The 20530-nt window shown below is 47.4% G+C and overlaps 2 protein-coding genes across 5 annotated transcripts in view; one reads left to right on the forward strand and one right to left on the reverse strand.

Annotated features, from left to right (window-relative positions):
• Positions 1–9326, reverse strand: part of KNOP1 (lysine rich nucleolar protein 1) — a 38138-nt gene extending 28812 nt beyond the window's left edge. The window contains exons 1-2 of one of the 4 annotated variants that reach the window (XM_090023742.1): positions 9228–9326; positions 6936–8304 (exon numbers count right to left, since the gene is read on the reverse strand). In XM_090023742.1, the coding sequence (XP_089879868.1) occupies positions 6936–8303 (1368 nt within the window). In that variant the 5' untranslated portion in view covers position 8304; positions 9228–9326. The other 3 variants (XM_090023740.1, XR_016438660.1, XM_090023741.1) reach the window with 3 other exon arrangements.
• The window catches only part of IQCK (IQ motif containing K), an 86570-nt gene continuing 75340 nt past the window's right edge, over positions 9301–20530 (forward strand). Inside the window, exons 1-3 of the mRNA XM_090023745.1 lie at positions 9301–9394; positions 12859–12914; positions 16347–16485. Coding sequence (XP_089879871.1) covers positions 9346–9394; positions 12859–12914; positions 16347–16485 — 244 coding nt within the window. The 5' untranslated portion in view covers positions 9301–9345. The remainder of the gene's footprint in view (positions 9395–12858; positions 12915–16346; positions 16486–20530) is intronic.

Here is a 20530-nt window from a genome sequence, read left to right on the forward strand (position 1 = left end):
GTGATGCAGCGACACTTCAAATTACAGTTCTGTAATAATCAAAACCTGGCCACATCCTCCACTGTGTAAAGAAAAGGCTGAGCTGACTGCCATTGAATCTGTGACAAATGTCAAGACATGGAAAATACAGAGAAGACAGCTCACAAAGGTCCCTCTGTTATCAGGTTTGTTGTTGTGCATAATGGTTAATCAAGAATAGGACCTTGTTGTGCCAGGTACTGCTCCCAGAGCCGTATATGAGCCCTGTCCCAAAGACATCACGGTCTAAATGGAAGGCACAAACACAGTGTGGGGAAGGGGGTACCAACATAAGCAAAGAGAACTGGGTGGCTGCAAATGGTATATTGTTTTCACATTCTTGTTTTGAGTGAGTTATGTTGGAAGGGTGTCACTACTAGGGCTCTTTTTGCCAGAGCCCTCCAAGGACTGACACTGCAACTCGTCCGATGTGCCTCTAGGCTTTATTCCCAGCCTCCTCCCTGTACTACGACCTGAGAAGCGGTTCCTTAGACATGACAGCAGCGACCTTTGGGGGCGCTGGCCTCCGCCCCTCTGCTGGGCGCGGGGGGCGTTCGCTTCTGGAATCCCCCTTGTTCGAACAAGAATTCCAAGGTTGCTCCTCTCTCCCCAGGGTGGCAACACAAAACACACCCTCTCTCTTTGTCCGCTACTTTTATCCATTTTTTAATCCCAAACTGTCCAAACCGTTGTCTCTATGCCAAGAATCCCTTATTTGGTGCACCAATCCCCTGGCACTCTGCCAGCCACATTCCCTATAAGAAAACCGGTGCTCACCTACTGCCCAGTCACAGCACTCGCGCCGCCCAGAGCCACAGCAGCACTGTTCAGTGTTGTTGCTTGGTCCCGGGAAGGCCTGGACTATGGCTAAAAAGCCTTACCATAACTCAGTTTGCCAGCTACAGAAGCGATCATCCATATGGGGCGAAGGGAAGGAGTAAGAGCCAGAAGGAAGAAGCCAAAGAGAAAACGGCAGGAGGGAGGGGTGGAAGGGTGAGGCTGGAGCAAACAGCCAGTTCTGTCTGTCCAGGGCAGACAACTCCAGGCTCAACATACACAGGTCCGTGCCTCTGCAACTACTCCAACTAGCTGCTCCTCCACAGCTTTCTGTCCAGAGCCTGCAGGAGCAGATGGCATGCAGCTAAGGAAGGGAGGTTCCCATGCACAATTCTGCATGCAAAAAGTTGGCCTGGATCACAGGTACCCTCCAAACCTTAGTCAGCAGTGCTCAATTTTTGTGGCTTCTGTACCTTCTGGTTCTTCTCTGCTGTTTCCCCCAGCCAGTAACAAGGACAGGATTAATGGACAGCCAGTGTAATTGGATACGTAATGAAGAGCCTGGGCTAGTGGAAAATTAACTGCGCCACAAGCTTTTGACAAGCCTGGAGAAGGTGGCCAGAGGAAAGATCTATTGAGAAAGCTACCACAATAATCCAAGCGTGAAATAAGCAAGGAATGCCAGGACAAGGAGATTTGCAGCATACTTACAGGAGCAAGGGCCGCTATTACTTATGGTTGTGGTTTGTTTTTAAGGCAAGCCACAGATAATTCATTTCCATATCTCCCTTTCATGCACAGACACATAAGGACATCTACCCCACAAATGAGAAGGAGATGCTCTTCACTACAGGAAGAGCCCAGGCTCTTAAAAAAAGAGAATTTACTTCTTGATGGCCTAGTACTGTCTCTTCAGATTTCTTTAAGACAAGAAAACAAGCAGGGATGACAGGAAAGGACCAAATTCTGCTAACAACTGCCAAGGACTTTATAGCTTGGAGGGCAGGTGGCAGGCAAGAAAGGAGGAAGGGTGTGCACTCATGCTAGGTAATTCCCAAGGAGCTGACCCCCTCCAGGTTACCAAACAGCTGGCAGAACCAGGCTGTCCTTTGGGCTGCGCTGAACCCATAGAAGGTGCATGCAACAACCCTTTGCAGGAACCAGCCACCAGCAAATAAACAGCTTAGCAGCAACTGAGAGGTGGGCTGGGGCATAGACTGCATTTGCTCTGTTTTGTCCAGTGTTACCAGTTATAATTGGACTACATAAGGGTCATGAAGTCTCATTAACAAAGGCACCAGAGACTTTCTGTTGTGAAACAGTGTTGTTTTAGTGAGAACAAAAAAGATACTTAGTGTGGGGCTTACGCAGGTGGAAGTATGCACACAAAGAATGACCACCATTAAGAAGGAAGGCATTCGGTGATCGTTACCACTATTGTTTCCTATTGTAACCACCCTGTCCTGCTCCTATGGACACCACCAGCAAACTTTGCTCAATTCAGCAGGAAAAGGACTGGGCCCTTGGACACCACCACAAGCTAACCGCTATCATTTTGCTCTCTCTTCACACACATTTCAAATTGCCAGCCCAATCAATGCCCAAGCAGGCCTATGTCAGTATGCTAAAAGCTCAGTAGTCAGACCCTCAAAGGAAGGGAATACTAGGGACAGTTCAACTCACTGTTAGAAATGTGATTTCAGAGGTTCAATTCAGCCTTTGTACGGGGACCACAACAAAGGAGCTGGAACCTCTCCATCATGTTGGGATCCCTACCTCCAAACAGGCGTTCATATGGCTGACACACAAAGTATGCTGTCAGAGCTACATCAATAAGATTAGTTTCCACTTACGCCAAATTCATTCAGGGATAATTATATTCAGGGGGGAAATTGCAAGTCTTAGCTACTAGCTGGAATCACTGCATATTGTCTAAAAAAATAAAACAAAAAAACCCCTTGGCCAGCGTGCTTGCTCCACAAGCAGATCAGTAAATTTTCTGAGAGATGCAGCAGTGTGTGACATGCATTGGAGATGAGAAACTGGTCCAGAATTGTGACGCAGTGAAACAGGAGACCAGTACTATCAGCAGCATGTTACAGCAGTGTTAGCAGGCCTAACAATAGCCAGATTTCTAAATCTTGAGAGGAATCATTGGGGAAGGTTTTGCTATTAAAGAGGGCTGGACATGAATAGAAAAGACAAAACACATATCTCTCTCCCTATCTCCTGCTGTGTTTTCCATCTAAATAGTTCAGCACCATCATGCAGTTGCATTTATCACTATAAAGCTTATCTTGCCTTTGTATGCATGTGAGCATGCAAACAATGTCTAACAGTCTCAACAGAGCAATATCAATTTAATTAGAAAGTGTAACCCAGCAATAAAACCATCTTGTCCTTCTAAAGGTCAAAAAGAAAAGTCTAATAAAGGCGTCTACATCCCCATGTCTCCAGTTACCCAATGATAAAGGACTTATATACATACAACCATACATCCTTCCCGAAAAAGGCTATTTCTGGACTTCCATGTAAGTAAAAAATCCACTTGTACACTGAAATGTAGACTCAAAGTATTGGATCTTAGAAAGCAGTGTGGGTTTCTACAGAATCCAAATTAAGGTACAGGGAGACATACCAAAGCAAAGGACAGTAAAAGGTTTCCCAGCACATACTTAAGTTTCCAAGTGTGTTAAATATAAATGGTATCCCAGGCTGAACAACCTTGGGAGCCCATCATGACCAAACATATTGCCAATCTTAACAAAAAGTTGGAGGAAGTACTGCAGCTCTCCCTGTAACTGCTGCAGCAAGCTGCCAGCTAGAAAACACTGCTCCAGAGCCAGCCATGGTTGAGGAAGAAGGCTAATTTTATAGTGTTATGTTGCATGAATTGATGGTTAGCGCAGAAACTAAGGCTGTAAATTCTATTCCCTGCTCTACCACTGACTTATAGCGTGGCTCCAGGTACATGGTATCTTATCTGGACCTAGCTTTTTCTCTGCTGTAACACCAATGGAATATTAATTACTTCTGGGAGCAGCTGAGACCAAATGTATGTAAAGTTCTTGTAGAATCTAAGCAGCTCCATGTAAGTATAAAGTATTTGTAGAAATCCTGCCATCTAGAATTTGATTTTTAAATGTGCTGAGGCACCTGCAGCTCCCATCAACACTGAGCTGTGTGTTCTTCATGCTCATGGCAATCAAGCAGGTCTCTGGCAAGTAAGAGCCAGATTTTGAAAGGTATTTAGGCAGGCAAGATGCAGATAAGGAGCCCACTGGGATTTGCACAAGTGCCTGGAAATCAGTGGAATTTATACCTGTAGGCACTTTTGAAAATCTTAGTAAAGTAAGGTATCTTTAGGTGCTTATATATACTGAGATATTTGGCCTTATGACCATAAAAGGAGAAAGGAGAGAAAATAATAAATGATCATAATAGCATGCTACCACTATTTTTAAGCAGTACTAAATATTTTGAAAGCCTTCACAGAGGAAAAAAAATACTGCTTTTTGTGGACTGTTTTTTTAAGGCATGTCAAAAATGTTTCTAGTCACCCCTGCCCTTACCACAAGGAAACAGGATGTGCATTTCCCCAAATACATGCCACATACAGCAAGCTCATTGAGAAAGAACAGTTAGGGCATCACGGGGTTGTAGTGTGTTAAGAGTGCACAATGAGATTTTTTAAGTCAGCCAAAGCAGATTTTACTTCTAGTTACCCTGGACAAGTTGGACTCCTGGAACTAAAGCTTACCCATCTCTTAAAATACCCAATTTTTCATTTTGCCTTTTAGGGATTGTTTTAATTTAGCAAGTTTCCTTACAGATCCTAACATTTGATCAGTTGAGGTTTGTAGGTGAACATTTTAGACCTTGTCTACACTTGGGATTTTCCTCAAATTATATGTTCACAGTGGGCATTTTTCCCCCTTGAAGTTTTCCCTTTGCTGCTACAGGTAAGATATTTCTACCACTGGTGGCAACAGTGGGAGAAACTTAAGAGAAAAAAGTAAGTTTAGACAAGGTGCTAGTGGACACTACCAGGTTAGCATCTTATCTATTCTAGATGGTCTGTTTGGATGGCCTGGTGGTAAAGACACTGGCTGGCATGGTAGTCCACACTACCATTGCTGCTATTGCCATTATTAGTGACAACAGCAGAGATATGAGAAAATGTACATATATTTTTAGTGAGGCAAGGCTTTCTTTGTGGTATCTTTTTTGGGACCAACTGTATAGTTGGGAGAGAAATCTGACAAGCTTTCAGGTCGACAGCACCCTTCTTTGTGTTGTACGGTGGGTGGACTCCCCTCCCTGCCCCTCGGCACATGGCCTTCTTCCCAGCTTTGGGTGATGGCTCGAGGTTGCTCAGCTCCCTTCTGTTATCATCAAGGATCCAGGTTTTCCATTTCCCACAGAAAAAAACACAGACCTTCCCTTTTAACTGAAAAAAACAGATTTCTCATCTAACAGAGAAACGTGGATTTGCACTTTTGCAAGGAGCTCTCTACAGGTGGGCAGAGTTCCAGCCTGCAAGAGGCTGGGGGGAGCGGGAGGAGGGCGCTCTTGCAAGAGGCACCCTGTGCATGTGTATGCAGATGGCCACCAGCCAGCCTGGAGAGCAGCTCCCACAGGTAAGTCTGGTGGGGGGATTGAAGCCCCCACAGGGAGGGAGGCAGGGTTGGGACTGTTGCCCAGCTGGACAGTGTGTGGGGCTTCCAACCCAGGGCTGCAATTCACAGGTGCAGGACCCTGGCAGGGAGTGTGATGGGGCTGTGGGCAGCTCATGTGGGCGGAGTGGAAGCTGGTGCGGCTGGCCCCCTGCCACTGCACACACTCCTGGGTGGGGCGGGGGGGCACATGCCCCCCAGATCTGTGTGTGGGGTAGGCTGCAACTCTGCATAAGGTACCAAAGTAGGTGCTCCTGCCCTGCTGCCTTCCCCTTGGGGCCTCCATGACCCAGCAGGTAGGACCCAATGTGACATGGCAGAGCAGGGCTGGGAGGGGAAGCTCCTTGCTGCTGTAAGCCCCATGCCATCCTGTCTATCTAAGCAGCAGTAGGGTGGCAGGGCAGTTGTGCCCTTCAGTGCTGCCGGGAGGAGAGTGGGAAGCCTGCATTTCTGCCTCTCCTCCCCAAGGGCTCCACTCCAGCCAAGCAGCATGTGTGGGAAGGGAAGCCAGGCTCTGTGCTCTGCTTCCTGCTCAGGACACAGCAGCCACTGCCACCTCCCATGGGTGGCAGCTGGGGCTCAGGCGCTGCTGTGAGGCAGGGGGCTGCGGATGTGGGTCCCTGGCTCTGTAGCTCTGGCAGCTGGGGGGCTCATCTGGCAGAGTTGAGAGGGACAGGGGGCTGCAGGTGGGGGGTGAGGGTGATCAGCAGGGCTGGGGGCTATGGCTTGAGAGTGCATCCTCATGAGCAAAGGGGGAAGCTCTGATTTTCCATGATAAAAAAACCCAAAATCCAATACAAAAATTTATAGGTATTTAGAATTAAGTTTATTACAGTGAGTGAGGCTTCCAAACTGTAAATATTGATACACACACACATATATAGTGGCGTCTCATTTTAATAATGGATTTTTGGGTTTTTTTAATCAGAGAATGTGTGTATATGTATGTGTGTGTGTTTGTTTATCAGAGGATTTGTGATTTTTAAACAGAGAAAACCAGGATCCCTGGTTATCACTGCCACCACCACTTCTCTCAGCCACAACCTGGACCATCCTGGCTACAACGCTGCAGCTTTACTAAGGTTTCAGATATAGGCTTCCTTTTTGTGCTAACTCTTGCCATTTCCACAGGTAGCTTATGTTTTACATTTTTGTTACTGAAGCACTGACTGCAGCAAAAGGCACAAAACAACAGAAGAAAACAAACAGAAACCCCACTAAAACTTCCCTCAGGACTGTTGCAAGTGAAACTATTAACCTCAGCTCCTGAAAGCTGTTCCCATGGTTTTTACCCACATCCCCGCCACAACCCCATTTATTTTCCTGTAGCCCTGTGCAGACACAAAGGTCCATGCACACAGAGCAGCTTGTAAAATAGATCTGGTGATTTGGCTTTAATATGCAGAAGAAACACTTGGAGATTTGGTGGGAAGGTGCAATAAAAAAAATGTACTTGGAGCTTACCACTGCCTCACTATCAGTTTTTTCTTCCTTCATTTTGATCTTTTTCTTCTTTTTCATGCTTGGCTCTTCGGCTGAAGTCTCTGATCCCTGTTTCTTTCTCTTCTTGGGTTTCTTCCCCTCATAGGGCACATTATTATTTTCACATGATCCTCCATCAATGCCATCCATTGCTGCACCTTCCACTGCCCTTGTTTTGGGTTTCTTCTTTTTATTACTTTTAACTGGTGTGACTTTCCCACCCATGGATGCAACCTTTTCAACATCTGAAGGACTTACACACTTAGTTACTTCCTCCTCCTCTTTATGAAGCTTCTTTTTCTTTTTCTTGATTATTGCACTATTATCTCCAAATTTCTTCTTGCGTTTTTTTCCAGTGAGTACTTTATCTTGGAACTTGTCTTTTTGGTGTCTTGGGAGGTATTTATTGGGAATGCTAGAACTGTGGTCCTGATTAGCCTCACCTGCTGGCAAAGAAATGGTTTTGCTCTTCTTGGTCATGTCTCTGTTGCTTTCAGAGTTCTGGACAATATTCTTTCTCTCCGTTCCCAGTATACTTTCTTGGGAACTGATGTCTTGCTTATTTTTCAAGTCACCCGCTGGGATGTTGTGTTTAGAAGTCCCAAGATTATTGTCCACGTTACCTTTCAATTTTAGTAGAGAGGTGTGTTTATCTTTCTTTTTCTTCTTTTTTTTCTTCCGTATAACATTACCAGATTCATCATTCCGGACAATCCCTTTTCTCTGTTTTTTACTAGTGATTCTTTCCTGAGAATTGTTTATATGCTTTTTTTGCAGTTTTTTACTAGAAATGTGACATTCACTGCTTTCATTATAGTTCAGTGTTAAGGAGAAAATATCTTTGCCTTTCTTCTTTTTCTTTGTTTTGGTTACCTTCCTGTCCCCTTCAGACTTCTGGGTGATATTCTTCCTGGGTTCTTTACCAGTGAATACATTTTCCTGATTATCTGCTGTGTAGTTTTTCAGATCTGGGTTGCAGTTCTGACTGTTTTCCAGTGGTAAGAAGTAAAGACCTTTGTCTTTCCTTTTCTTTTTTTTGAGAAGTTTAGTTTTTTCCTCTGGTTCTGTTAGTGGCTGGGAATCTGGATGGCTTTCTACATTCACAGAGTTTTCAAAACATGCTTTTTTCTTAGACTTGGAGCCAACTTTCTTTTTCTTAGAATTCACCCAGTCTGAATCCTTTTTTGCCAAATGTTTCTTTTCCTTCACCTTAGGTTTTGCTTGTGATTCACACCGGATGCCCTCTTCAATTTTGATGTCAGTTTGACTCCCAGTGGTTTTCATGGGTTTTGGTTTTTTCTTACATGCAGTTTCTTTGTCATTACTCCTTCCCTCTTTCTTTACTATCATTCTGAAAAAACAAATAAATGCACAGCTCAAACATTATACCACAGACCCCTTTGTTTAGCGCTTCACTCTTTTCAACTGTTAATGCTAAGTGTAGCACTTGAATTTGGAGGAAAGAGAACAGTGGCCTCATTTGCAGACATGCACAGCATCCAGCCTCCAGTTCCCTTTGCCTGCATCCAGAAAACTGGCACGTAGCTTTGAAGATCAGAACATAAAAGGTGTTTTGTACAGAAGAGAGACCCGTCGGGGATTTCTTCTGCCTGTGCTGGAAGCAAGTGGCAGCTACTGCTGAAGCTTGTCGTAGCTGGCATGGCTCTTCTGAGCCCTTGAATAAGGATCCTTTTCAGAGAGCTCTGCTGGCAATGTCATTAGAAGCAACTAGTAATGGACAGGCGATGCCTGCATGGGCATCCTGTTATCCAGGGCTCAAAGGTGCGGGGCAATCGGGGATGAGTCACACCACAGATGGGCTCAATTACATCCAACCGCAAGTTAAGAACAGAGAGGAGGAGGGACTGGAGGAGTCTGCAGGAGACGCCTGGAGCAAGCAAGCTGGGAGCGGAGCGAGCCTCGTGTCTGCTGCTTGTTACCACAAATACAGCCCCGGGGCAAGGAGGCGTTTGGCTGCAGCAGGCTGGGCCTGCCCTGCCCCCGCTTCCCCCTGCTGCCGCCCGGGACCGCTAGGAGACAGGCGGCCCGAGCCGTGACAGCGCTGCCCCTCCCGCGCGAGCCACGCACAAAGGACGGACCCGGCCTCGGCTTCGCCTCTTCCTAACTACGGGAAGCGACGGGAACGAGGGGAGGCGGCTGCGCCCGGCCCGTCCTCTGGCCCGCTCCTCCGCCTCTGCCCGCAGCGCGGCGGCCGGGGCCCGGCCCGGCAGCTACAGCCCCCGGCCCGGCCCGTCCCGTCCCCACGCTTCCTACCTGCCGCGGCCCCACGTGCGCTCGGCCCCGCCCGGCCCGACCCGGAAGGAAACGGCCCCGCGCGGGCTGCGCCGGGTAATGGCCGGGGCGGTTTGCCGGTTGCCATGGTGACCCCCCCATGGCGGCCGCTGCGGAACCGCGGAGCCTTTGGGAGCGGATCTGCGCAGGTGGGAGCCGCCCCTGCCCCACGGCTGCGCCCAACTCCTGCCCCTGCCCCGCCTCAGCTACTGCTCTGCTCCCGGCCCTCTTCTCTTGCTTTGCTTTCTCCTTCCTGCCCACTCTGCTTTCTGCTCCCTCTGCCCCCTGCCACCTGTGGCACCACACGGCGGGTTGCCCCCCCCCCCCCCCGGGCTAAGGCACGGGGCGAGGCGCCGGTGGGCGGGAGACGGGGCAGGAGAGGGCAAGGCGGCTCTGGCACCGGGCTCTGAGCACAGGCGAGCAGGGCAGAGCTTTCTGCCAGGGGTGCAGAGGAGGACTTGGCAGGAATTGGGGCCTGCAAGCCTGGATGGGAGGCCGAGTGGGGGGCTGTCTTTCAGAGAAGCTGCCCAGAAAGGACCTGCGAGGGTAAGACCTACCTTGGATGTGAGGCCCGCCCCAGAGATTCAGAGCTGACACCCAGGGTACCGATGTGAGAGCACGGGGCAGGTGGTGCTGCCCATCACAACAGAGGGAGGAGGTTGGGAGGGATGAGCTAGGGGTGCTCTTTGGGCTAGCAAGTGACCTGTCTCATTCCTGCTTTTTTATTTTCAAATCCCCTCCTTTCCACTTGCTGGGCATGACCTGCCACTGCCAAGGCAAGGCTGCAGCAGCCCTGACTCCAGTATTTGCACTGGCCTTTTAGTGCCTCATTGACACAAACACAATAAAACCAAATAAGAACAGAGCCGGCTCTGCAGACTGCATCCCTCCACGCAGGTTGTCACTGGTTCGAAGCGTGCTGGAGCACATGCTGCTCACAACGGCAGAGCAAGATGTTCAAATCTCTTTTTAATAAAAATTGTATATTGCTCTTGAGATTTATGTTGTCATCAGGCATTCCCAGTAGGATTGTATTCTTGTATTATGCACTTGCAGTGGGGCCAAAGGTGTCCAATTTATTACACGCATAATGAAGCGATAGTATTCTCTCTCTTACGATGCGGTAATCTGATTCCTGAGCAAATCCAGCCTTGTGGTTTATTGCAACAAGGGAATCGGATTATTGCCTTGTAAAAGCAGAGAGGCAGTGATATGGCTACTGTAATACCCGCTTAATTAATACAAAATTAATAAGATTTGTTTCCAGCTTCTTTCCCAATGTCTGCAGTGTACACTAGGAACTTTCAGGAAGCTGAACCTCATGCACCAGTCATTTAATTGTATCTATAAGATCATTTATTAATTTGGTCATTTATAGTGTCCCGAAGTGAAGCAGGGTTGTTGGAGTGAGTAGGTGCTTTCATTTAAGTAGTCTTAGAATAAAATGCCATCTATCCTAACTCAGCTGAATGGGAAGATAGGTATGGAGGCAGTAATGCCACTTAAGGCATACTTAATTATTAAAATGGTTGTCTGGGTGATCACAGACTTATTTTGTGTTTAAGGTCCTGATCTTGAATTTTGATATCAAGATGCAGTCTCTACTTAATATACTCACACCTGCTTTATATAAAGTTAGGTAGATATCATTCCAAATATTTAGGGGTGCAGCAATAAAGATATTTTGGGCCAATACCAACAACCGATTATTAACAAGCTATATCAGCCAATACTGATCCAATTACCGATATGCAGCCCAGCAGCTTGGAAAGCAGCATCTAGCTAATAAGACTGTTGGGGGCAGGGCGGCAGGAGCGTGGTGGGCAGATGGAGGCCTCACAGTAAGAGAGGAGGGGAGCTGGGGCAGCCACTACCCAGCCAGGGTGAGGCACAGGACAGAGCTGTGAGTGGCTCATCAGGGGGGCACAGGGAGGGGGAGTGGCTCCTGCCATTGCATGGACCCCTGGGGGAAGCGTAGGAGGCGTGTGCCTCCTGGATTTATGTGTAGGGCAAGGGTGGGCTGCCACTGTGCACTCAGGGCCAGGGACTGCGCTGGGTTTTTCCCGGCAGGGGGTGGGGCTGGACCACGGCTGTGCTTGTGGGTTGCTTGAGGTACTCTGTGGCCCCTGCCTCCCAGCGCTGCTGCCAGCCCAAGCTCAGCCCCAGGCCAGCCCTCTCCACAAAGACCCTGGCACGGCCCCAAGCGCAACCTGCCCTCACCCCAGGCACAGATCCCAGGGGCACACAACCCCCTATGTTTCCTCTGGGGGCATACAGTGGCAGGAGCCTCCCCATTCCTCCCAGACAAGCTGCTTGCAGCTCTTCCCTGCAACCCATCCCAGCTGGGCAGCACCTGCTCCAGCCCCAGCTCCCCTCCTCCCCTACTGGGGAGGCCTCAATCTCCTCCCCACCCTGCACCTCTTCCCTCCCCCTGCCCTTTCCCCCGCAACAAACTTATCAGCTGGATGCTGCTCTCCAAGCTGTACTCCTTGATCTGCCCTCCAAGCTCTCCATGCTGCTCTCCAGGCTGCGCACATGCACACGGCATTTATTGGAGACATTGGCCACATCAGCCAAAAAAGGACAATGGCTGATAGTGTCAATTTTCCTTTTATTGATGCCAATACAATATAGACTGACGTATCGGTTCACCTCTACAAATATTTTAAGAAGGTAATATTCTCAATCAATAATCTGTAGCGTTTCAGTGTTGCATTTCTTAATCATATATTCCTACTATCTGAATAAAATATATTTTTTTTCCTGCAGAAATCTTGGAAGTTGTTAGGAGAACTTCCCACTTAAAAAGCCTTTGAGCTCTTTACCATGGCTCTTGATTTTACTTTTTTAACTAATTTAATTTAGGGGGAAATTATATTTTTCGTCCTTATTGCTCTCCACTGAATGGATTTTGACCAACTGAGTCAACTGAAAGACTCCCATTGATTTCACTGGGAATTAGATCTGGTTCCATGCCTGGGCAAATCGGCCATTGCCATAAATAACAGATTTGAAGGATGAGAACACAACACCCAAGACTGATCTGCCATGCACATGTTCTAAAGGAATTCTGCCCTTAGGGCAGAAGTGTTACCTACTGTTCAGCATGGGGCTAGGATTCTGGACTCCTGCTGGATCTTATCTCTTAAAATCTGATTCACTGATAAACTCGACAGGTCACATACCATCTTCCCAATGATTTATTTATTTTTCTGCTGTAAAAAGGAACTACCTGATAGAGCTGTAAATGTTTATTAAGAGCTTCAGATGAAAAGTACCCATGAGTGGACAGAATAATTAATTTCATGCAAGCACTACCATTTTATTTATACCATGCAAAATTGCTGGTTTAGGACAAACAGCCTTTCTTCAAGAGCAACTTGGCAATGCTGACCTTGACCCTCCAGGATAAGTGAGTCAGAAGTTCTAAGTCATTTTAACAAATTAAATTCCATCTTAAATTCATTCGTCACACACTGTTTTTCACATTTTCAAACAAAATGAAAAAGCATTTAGAAAGTAATATTTATGTGACTCTATTCAGAAAAATAGCGATAAAATCCTTATTGGAATGTGAAGGGGTGTTTTGTTTTGTTTGTTTTTTCCTTTGTAGAGTATGAAGCAGAGCAACCTGCTTTTCCAGGCCTTTCTGAAGCAAAACAAGACTCTGTGAGTATGACTTGAGAGAGAAATCCATCCAGGGAACACTTTAAAGGTTTATTGATTTTCAGTGATAAAGATAAAGCATTTGTAAAGCATCCCTGAATTAATTACATGAATATGAAACCATGTTCTGCAAAAAACTGTTGTTAAGCATCAAACCTAATATTCCACAGATTGCTGCATTTCTTTAATGAGACTCTAGTAAGGTTGCTAGGCCTCAAATTCACTTACCAGCTGTGTTTTGGTTGTCATGTTGTGCTGTCCCTTTGCTCTGTATGTCTGTTTCATGCGTATGAATTGGCAGGATACTGAAATACGCAAGTGTTTTATTTACTAAACTCTTCCCATCAGGCAATGGCCTGTGATATACAAGAAAGAAGCAAGCAGGCAGAGTAAAGGAATGATGCCCTGTTTACACATATGTGCTGAAATTGCCTCTCCCAACATCCTATTCTTGCAAAGATATTAGTGTGGACCTTTGGGACACCACCTGATTGATGTTGAGTTTAGAATGTCCTGCACTGGGAGTGGACACCTGCATGGTGGGGAGTCCATTGATTCTAGTGCGCTGTTCATTTAAAAAACTTTGGATCAGATCCAGAAGTAATTTAAGAGAGTGCAACTCTGCAGAAGTCAGTGGTGCAGCATGTGGATAATCTGGTTTCAGGCCAAACATTGTAAGATTTTGTTGTTGACTTTGGCAGTGGTTATAATTAAAAAAAATCTTGTGTCTCCAAATGAATAATGAGATAAATTAAGCTGATAAAAAGCCCGCTGCATGCAAGGTACCAAAGTAGGTGCATAAAATTAACTTAAAACTGAGGTTTGATCAGCCTAAATTAAATGCTTTTTAAATTCAAATGAAGCATTTTGAAGCTGTCTTAATTTACTATGCATCAGTTAGCCTAGTTTGTTTTTTTACAGGAACGGTAGCATTTTACAGGGTAATTTTTTAATAGCTACTCTATGCTAACCTGGATAGCACATTTGTTGCCCTAAGGAAAAATGAAACCATTATTTTCTGTTAAATTTATGTAAATAGAATGGAAAACTGATGATGGTGCTGTTAGTTGGGGCATAATATATCAATCCATTTCAGTTTCCCTGAACTTGTACTCATGAACATAGTGAAATGACATTCATTTATATGTTAATGAAGCTCTGCTAATTTCTCAATTAGAACCTTGCATGAATTAACAAAAAGATCTATGCTTGTTTTAGCAACATGCGGCATATCATGTGTATTGGGAATCTGGTCCTACTATTCTTCTTCAGTAAATCAGAAGCATGCTCAGAAAACCCAACACAATTTGGATATACAGTTGGTTGTTTAGTAGAACAAATGTAAATAGCAAATTGTAATGGTAATGTAGTTTAGATAGCAGCACAGGGGCAAAATTAGACCCCTGGGTATCCAGGGGTCAAAAAAGACCATGAGGGGAAAAAAGCAGGGCAGAGACTGTGTCCTGAGGCAGCCGGTGGTTCGGTCCTCCACAGAGACGCTCTGGTAGCCAGCCAGAGCATCTCTATGGCTGGCCCTCACCCTGGTACTGAAGCACACTGCCTACCTGTACAGGGCAGACAGCATGCCAACTGCAGGGAGCTGCACCTGGGCTCCATGCCAGTAAGTGTGGGGGGAGCTGGAGGAGATGGGAGGGACCATGGGGGGGGACCCTGCCAGCCCCGCCCACTCCCCCCAGCCCCCTGGATCGCTGCTCCACCTGGCCCCATCCACCACCTGGCCCCCAAGCTCCACTGATGACAGCCATTGGGGGGTCTAAGGGAGTGGGTGGGGCTGGGCGGGGAAGCCATTGGAGGGCTGGGGGAGCAAGCGAGGGTGGGCATGTTGGCCCTACAGGGGGGTGGTGGCTCCTGTTGGGGGGACTGTAACCTCTGTTGGGGGGCTGTAGCCCTCTGGGGGGCAGGCCGTTAGCTGTGCAGGGGGACTGTTCCCCGAGGGGGGAAGGGGAACCACCTCTCCTGAGCAGCCCCCCCCACAATCCACCCACACCTACCCACACAGCCCCCCACATCCTTCCACAGCCCCCTTCCCACCCCTGCCCTGCAAACAGCACATCCCCCCAGCACACACCCTGAGTGCCCAACAGCCAAACAGGATGAGACCTACTGTCAGGAGCTGTGACTGCAGGGGCAGCTGTCTTCACATCCTGGTTAGTGAAGGGGTCACAGGGAGCTCTAACTGCTCTATAGTAAGAAAACCAAAGGCAAACAGCAAAACATATAGGTATTTAGAATTCATTTTATTATGATGATAAAGACACCGGTAGACTTCCAAATTGCTTTAACGCTGTAGATATATCAATAAAACATTGCCCAACTGATTGCTGTCTCTCACTCTCTCTCTCTATGTATAGTGGTCTGTTGTTTTAATTGTGGAGGAACATGGATTTCAGGGTATTGAGTGACTTTGGGACTTTTTTACCAGGGGTTTTTCAGTTTTCAAATGAGGAACACCAGAATTTCTGCTAGAGAGGCAAGTGGTAGGACCCAGGCAGAGGAGCCCGGTCAGAGCTGGCACCTTGGACCCAGCTGGAGATAGCTGACCTCCTGACCACTTGGGGCCAGGAGGACATGGTTTGACAGTTCAAGGCAGGCCACCACACCCAGAACATCTTCCAGGCAATAGCTGCCCAGATGGCTGGGCACACATGGCAGTAGTGCTGCACAAAGGCCAACTCTGCAGCCACAGCCCACTGGCAGCTAGCACAGAGGGGCAGATGCCTCTACTGGCTCTGCAGTCCCCATCTGGGTCTGGCAGGTGCGCAGAGGTCACAGCCAGGCAGCAGCCTCCACTGCCAGACTGCTGTAGTGGGTAGAGGGTGCAGGGAACTCTCAGGGCTGGTTCAGCTGGCACAAGAGGTAGAGATCCCAGGTACCAATTGGCTGAGCCCCAGAAGCTCCTGAGAGCAAGAAGCCCTGAGCGGCTTGCCAAGGCAGCTTTTTGTACTGATGGGGCCAGGACAGAGCAGCTTTTTATGCTGCTGGGGACAGCACAGGTGCTGGCCCTGAGCTCTAGCTCCCCTTGGCTGGGCTCTAGCTCCCCTTCGCTGCAGATCTAGGAGGAGCTAGGCAGGGTTATTTTGCCCTAAGTGGTACAATTTGCCCCACACCAAAGTGCATGTCCAGGCATGTGCGCTAGAGCAGAAAGTCCTGTTTCAAATTTGCACTGCTTCTGTTTGAGCTGCTGCAAATGCACATGCTTGCATGTGTGGACACACCCTACAGGTTTTTCAATGTTGGCTCTCACCAAGGTGTCTAACTAAAATACTGAAATCAGTTAATTTTTAAATTAGAAATTCTAAATCCATTTTTGTCAACCCTGTGTTAACTCTCCTGTTGAATGGACTCCTGAATGTTTTTACAATGAAAAGCTAAGTGGGCTGGGATATTTATGTTAGTTGCATTTATTTAAAACAGGTTTCTTCAGCTACTGGAATTTTGCAGCCTTTCTGTACAGAGGAGTCTTATTCAGCTTCTTTCGATTCTACTGGTTCCCCAAAAAAAGTTTTCTTATCCACACTAGCACCTCCTCCAGAACCACCTGATCCAAAAACATGTAAGTAAGGGTTTAAAATAAGGTGTTTACTCTGTTAGGAACACAGAGAGTATAGAGCAGGCAGCAGAGAGCACCAGCAATGTGCGGTGCAGAGGGAAAGAAGTGCAGAGGGAAAGAAGGCATCCCATTACAGCGCAGAAGGGTAAGCATAGCTACATGTGGTTACTATTCCTGACCATGGATGAGGAACTGAAGAAACACCTATGACTTTGAAAGGGGTATTGTTACTCCAGGAAAAAGAAAAAACCTTGAGACATTTTTTTTAACTGCCTTCCAGTCCATGTTGGGCTATGCTTACAAGCCAGCTTGCCCTGGGGAAGGATACACATGATGGCGCATTAGGTTATATTGTGCTGTTATTTACCATAGTTCCTCACATATAACATGCCTCCAAACATTATACACACCTTGTTTTTTAAACAAATTATGAAGAAAAATAATCCTGAGTTATGGTTTCAGAGAACAGGGCTAGAGCCTAATCCTTATCTGACTCACCCTCTCTTTTCTGGTTAACTAAAACTGCACAGTGCCGCACAAGCAAGGAGGCTGCTCCAATATGCTGGAATTCCACCATGTTGGAGAAGACTTGATTAATAGAGTCTGCTGGAGTGTGGCAATTACTGTGCTCCAGCTTCCTGCCACGTCTCATGTAGTAGTGTCCCTGGGCTTCAAAATGGTAGTGGGCACTTTAAAGCTCATTCAACGTGCTGCTGCCATTTTGAAGCACGGACGCTGATAGAAAAGACACTCTGGGTGCTTTAATTAGAGCGGCTCTCAGAGCCACTCTAATTAAAGTGCCTCCTCCCACTCTTGGAGTGTGTGTATAAATGCTCCTAGTTGCTGCTGAAGACTAGTCTCCATGGGTGGGCCTCTGATCTTGTAAAGAGCTGTGTGAGGGGCAAAACTTTTCTTGGGTGATATTTTTTATGGACCAGCTATGTAGCTGGGAGAAATTTAGACAAGCTTTCAACTGCAAGACATTCTTTGTCAGGTTTCTGATCACAGGAACCAGCCTCCTCCACTTTAGTCCCCTTCCTCTGCCCAGTCTACTGCTAAGCTCTCTGTTCCCTGCCCTGTGCTCCCTGCCCAATCTGATGCTCTGCTTTCTGCTTCTTGTCCTGTCTTGCTGTGCTGCCTGTTCCCTCTCTGATCTATGTAAGCCACACACAGAATTAGGCTGCCCATGCCACTTGTGGTAGATTGGCCACTCCTGCCTTAATGTATAATTATACAAAGCTATTACAGACATTACCGTTCTCTTTATCTGTAAGTGGCTTTTCTTTCAGTCATTTTTATTACAACAGGAGAAAGGCAAGCATTTTCTGCCTCTGATCTTAATAAAGTCAAACCAGTATCAAGAGATAAAGGCTATCATTGATTTTGAAACCTTTCAAATTATAATATCTTTCCCCAGCTGTTTTTGTTCCAACTATATTCAGCCTCTGAATCACTATTGTGCCATCTTCATTGTTCTGATTTCAGCTTTTCAAAATTCACAGTCCCAGTAACCATATATCTTCTTTTAGGTATTCTGCACTTTACGTTTCATTTGGTCTTTTATCCCTCACTTTTTTCATCATTTCTTATTCCATATGCCTTCTCTTCCATTTATTGTAACCCATTAAACTGTCTATTACTGGTAGCGAGAAGCAGTAATATTCTGAAGTCTTGATGTATGGTACCCTTCCATTTATGAATGTTCACTAGTAGTGTCTGTCGAGAAGGATAGATTAGGAGTGTGCAGCGATGAACAAACCCTTTATTCCTACAGTGCATTCTCAGGAGACAGGCATTTAACAAAGTATCCTTACTTCCCAATCAAGACCTGAATGCTTAGAGTAGTAACAATCAAGACTCTGGACTGAGGACAGCAATTCAAGAGTTGAGCACAGGAAGTTCTTTTACCAGTCCCAAGATTTCTAAATTGCTCTGAGCTGGGCTAAGTACAGACATCTGGGGAGGTTAAATTGGGTTCAAAATGGCCACCTGATTTAAACTTGGCTTGTCCCAGTGCTGACCTTACACTTAGAGAACCAGTTCGTCTCAGTGACTAGCAATCAGTCTAAACCTGTAACTGACCAGGTTCCATGCACACAAACTGGTCTAAAAATTGCAGAACCTAGTTTAAGATAAACCTGGAACTAAGTAATATAAAAATTATTCTATTTAGGTCAAACTGGTGCATGCAATTTCTGTATGTTTTCCCTGCACAGCCCCCGGCGCTGGGAAAACCCAGCCAGTGGCCCTAGCCCCAGGCCTGCTCTTTTCATAGATTCAGAGATTGTTAGGGGCTGGAAGGGACCTCGCAAGATCATCGGGCCCAGCCCCCCTGCACTAGGCAGGAAAGATACCTGGGGTCAGGTGACCCCGGTGAGGTGACCATCCAGTCTCCTCTTGAAGATGTCCAGGGTGGGTGATTGCACCTCTGGAGGGAGCTTATTCCACAGTCTGGCCACCCTGAATGAAAAAGCTTTTCCTAGTGTTAAGCCTGAAACGGTCTTTTAGGAATTTGTGGCCATTACTCCTGGTTTTCCCCAAGGGTGCCTGATGTAGCGGTAAGCTGCTACCAAGTCCCCTCTCAGCCTTCTTTTTTTAGACTGAAGACACCCAAGTCCCTCAGCCTTTCCTCGTATGGCTTGCCTTGCAAGTCTCTGATCCTACGCGTGGCTCTTCTCTGGACTCTCTCAAGTTTTTCCACGTCCTTGTTGAAGTGTGTTTCACCCTCCCTCCCTGCATTGGGCTATTTTTTGCTCCATTTGGCCCCTTGTTCCCCCCCTACCCAGGCAGCCTTCTCAACCCTCATCCTACAAGCTGCTCTGGGTGCGGCCAATTTTATCAGCGTTTGCCACTGCTGGAACCAAGCAAGTAAGTCTTGGTAGGAGGAGGCGCAGGAGAGATGGGAATGTAGGTTTGCTGGTGGGGGGGACCCCACCCCACCCATGGGTTATGCCTGCTACCCCACCCCTCACATGTTGTACCTGCCCACCCCTCATGGGTCACACTGCCCCTGTCCATCCCACCCACAGGTTGCGCCAGCCCCGCCCCCCCATCAGTCTTGCTGGCCAGCCTACCCCACTATCTGCCCCCCATATCCCCCAGCAGATCCTCGATTTCCTGCAGCCTGTTAGACCCCCACTGCCAACCACCTACCATCCTGACTTACCTGATATTGGACAGCCATTTTGATCTAATTTAGCCCTCCCCTAATACTGCCTAGCCTGGAAGCCTAATCAAAATTGGTCTGCACTTGGTATACCATTTATTGGAGAATGTTGAGTGCTCATTTTCAGTGCTCTAAAATATTTCTTCTCCAGGTTCACAGTATGGACAGATCAGAATTTTGGAAAGGGGCCTTTTTTCTCAGTGACTTCATTGTCTTATGTCGGATTTTTCACAGGAGTCAAAGGGAGTTAGCCTAAATGTCACTGAAATGTGTGAGTCGGACATCTGTCTCCCTTAGCTTCAAGAACTTAACACTGTAAATTATTATAGAATTATAATAATTGCTAACAAATTGCCTGTCAAGAATGACAGGGGGGGAGGCTGTGTCCAGCCCTACGCCCCTTTTCCCTCCCCTCCCCCTGCTTCAGGTCCTGTCTTGCTTCACCCCCTTCCCCCTCCCGCTGCTTCCAGTCTAACCCCCCCGTCCCCTCGCTCCTTTGGGTCCGACCCTGCTTCCCCCCCTGCCCCCGCTGCTTCGGGTCTGACCCCACTTCCCCCACTCCCCATGCTGCTTCAGGTCTGACCCTACTCTCGCCCCCCCCCTCGCTGCTTTGGGTCTGCCTGGCCTGCGTTTGCCTGTCTCCCTGCTCTCCTTCCTGCCCACCAGCCCCCCTCCCTGCTGGCTGTTCTGGGGGGCACTGCCACCATCATCCCCCTGCTTCACTCTCAGGCATGGAGGCAGGGGGAAGCCCTGCTGCTTGGGCTACCGGGGCGTATTCCCCGCTGCCAAACTTCCCTAGCAGCAAAGCAAACTTAGACCCACACAGCCGGGGCCACCCAGCCAATCACCCCTGCCCTCTCAGCGGTGCATACACAGTTGACT

Source organism: Crocodylus siamensis, chromosome 12 (genome assembly GCF_052110815.1).
Source record: "Crocodylus siamensis isolate JL-2025a chromosome 12, ASM5211081v1, whole genome shotgun sequence".
Taxonomy (NCBI): Eukaryota; Metazoa; Chordata; order Crocodylia; family Crocodylidae; genus Crocodylus; species Crocodylus siamensis.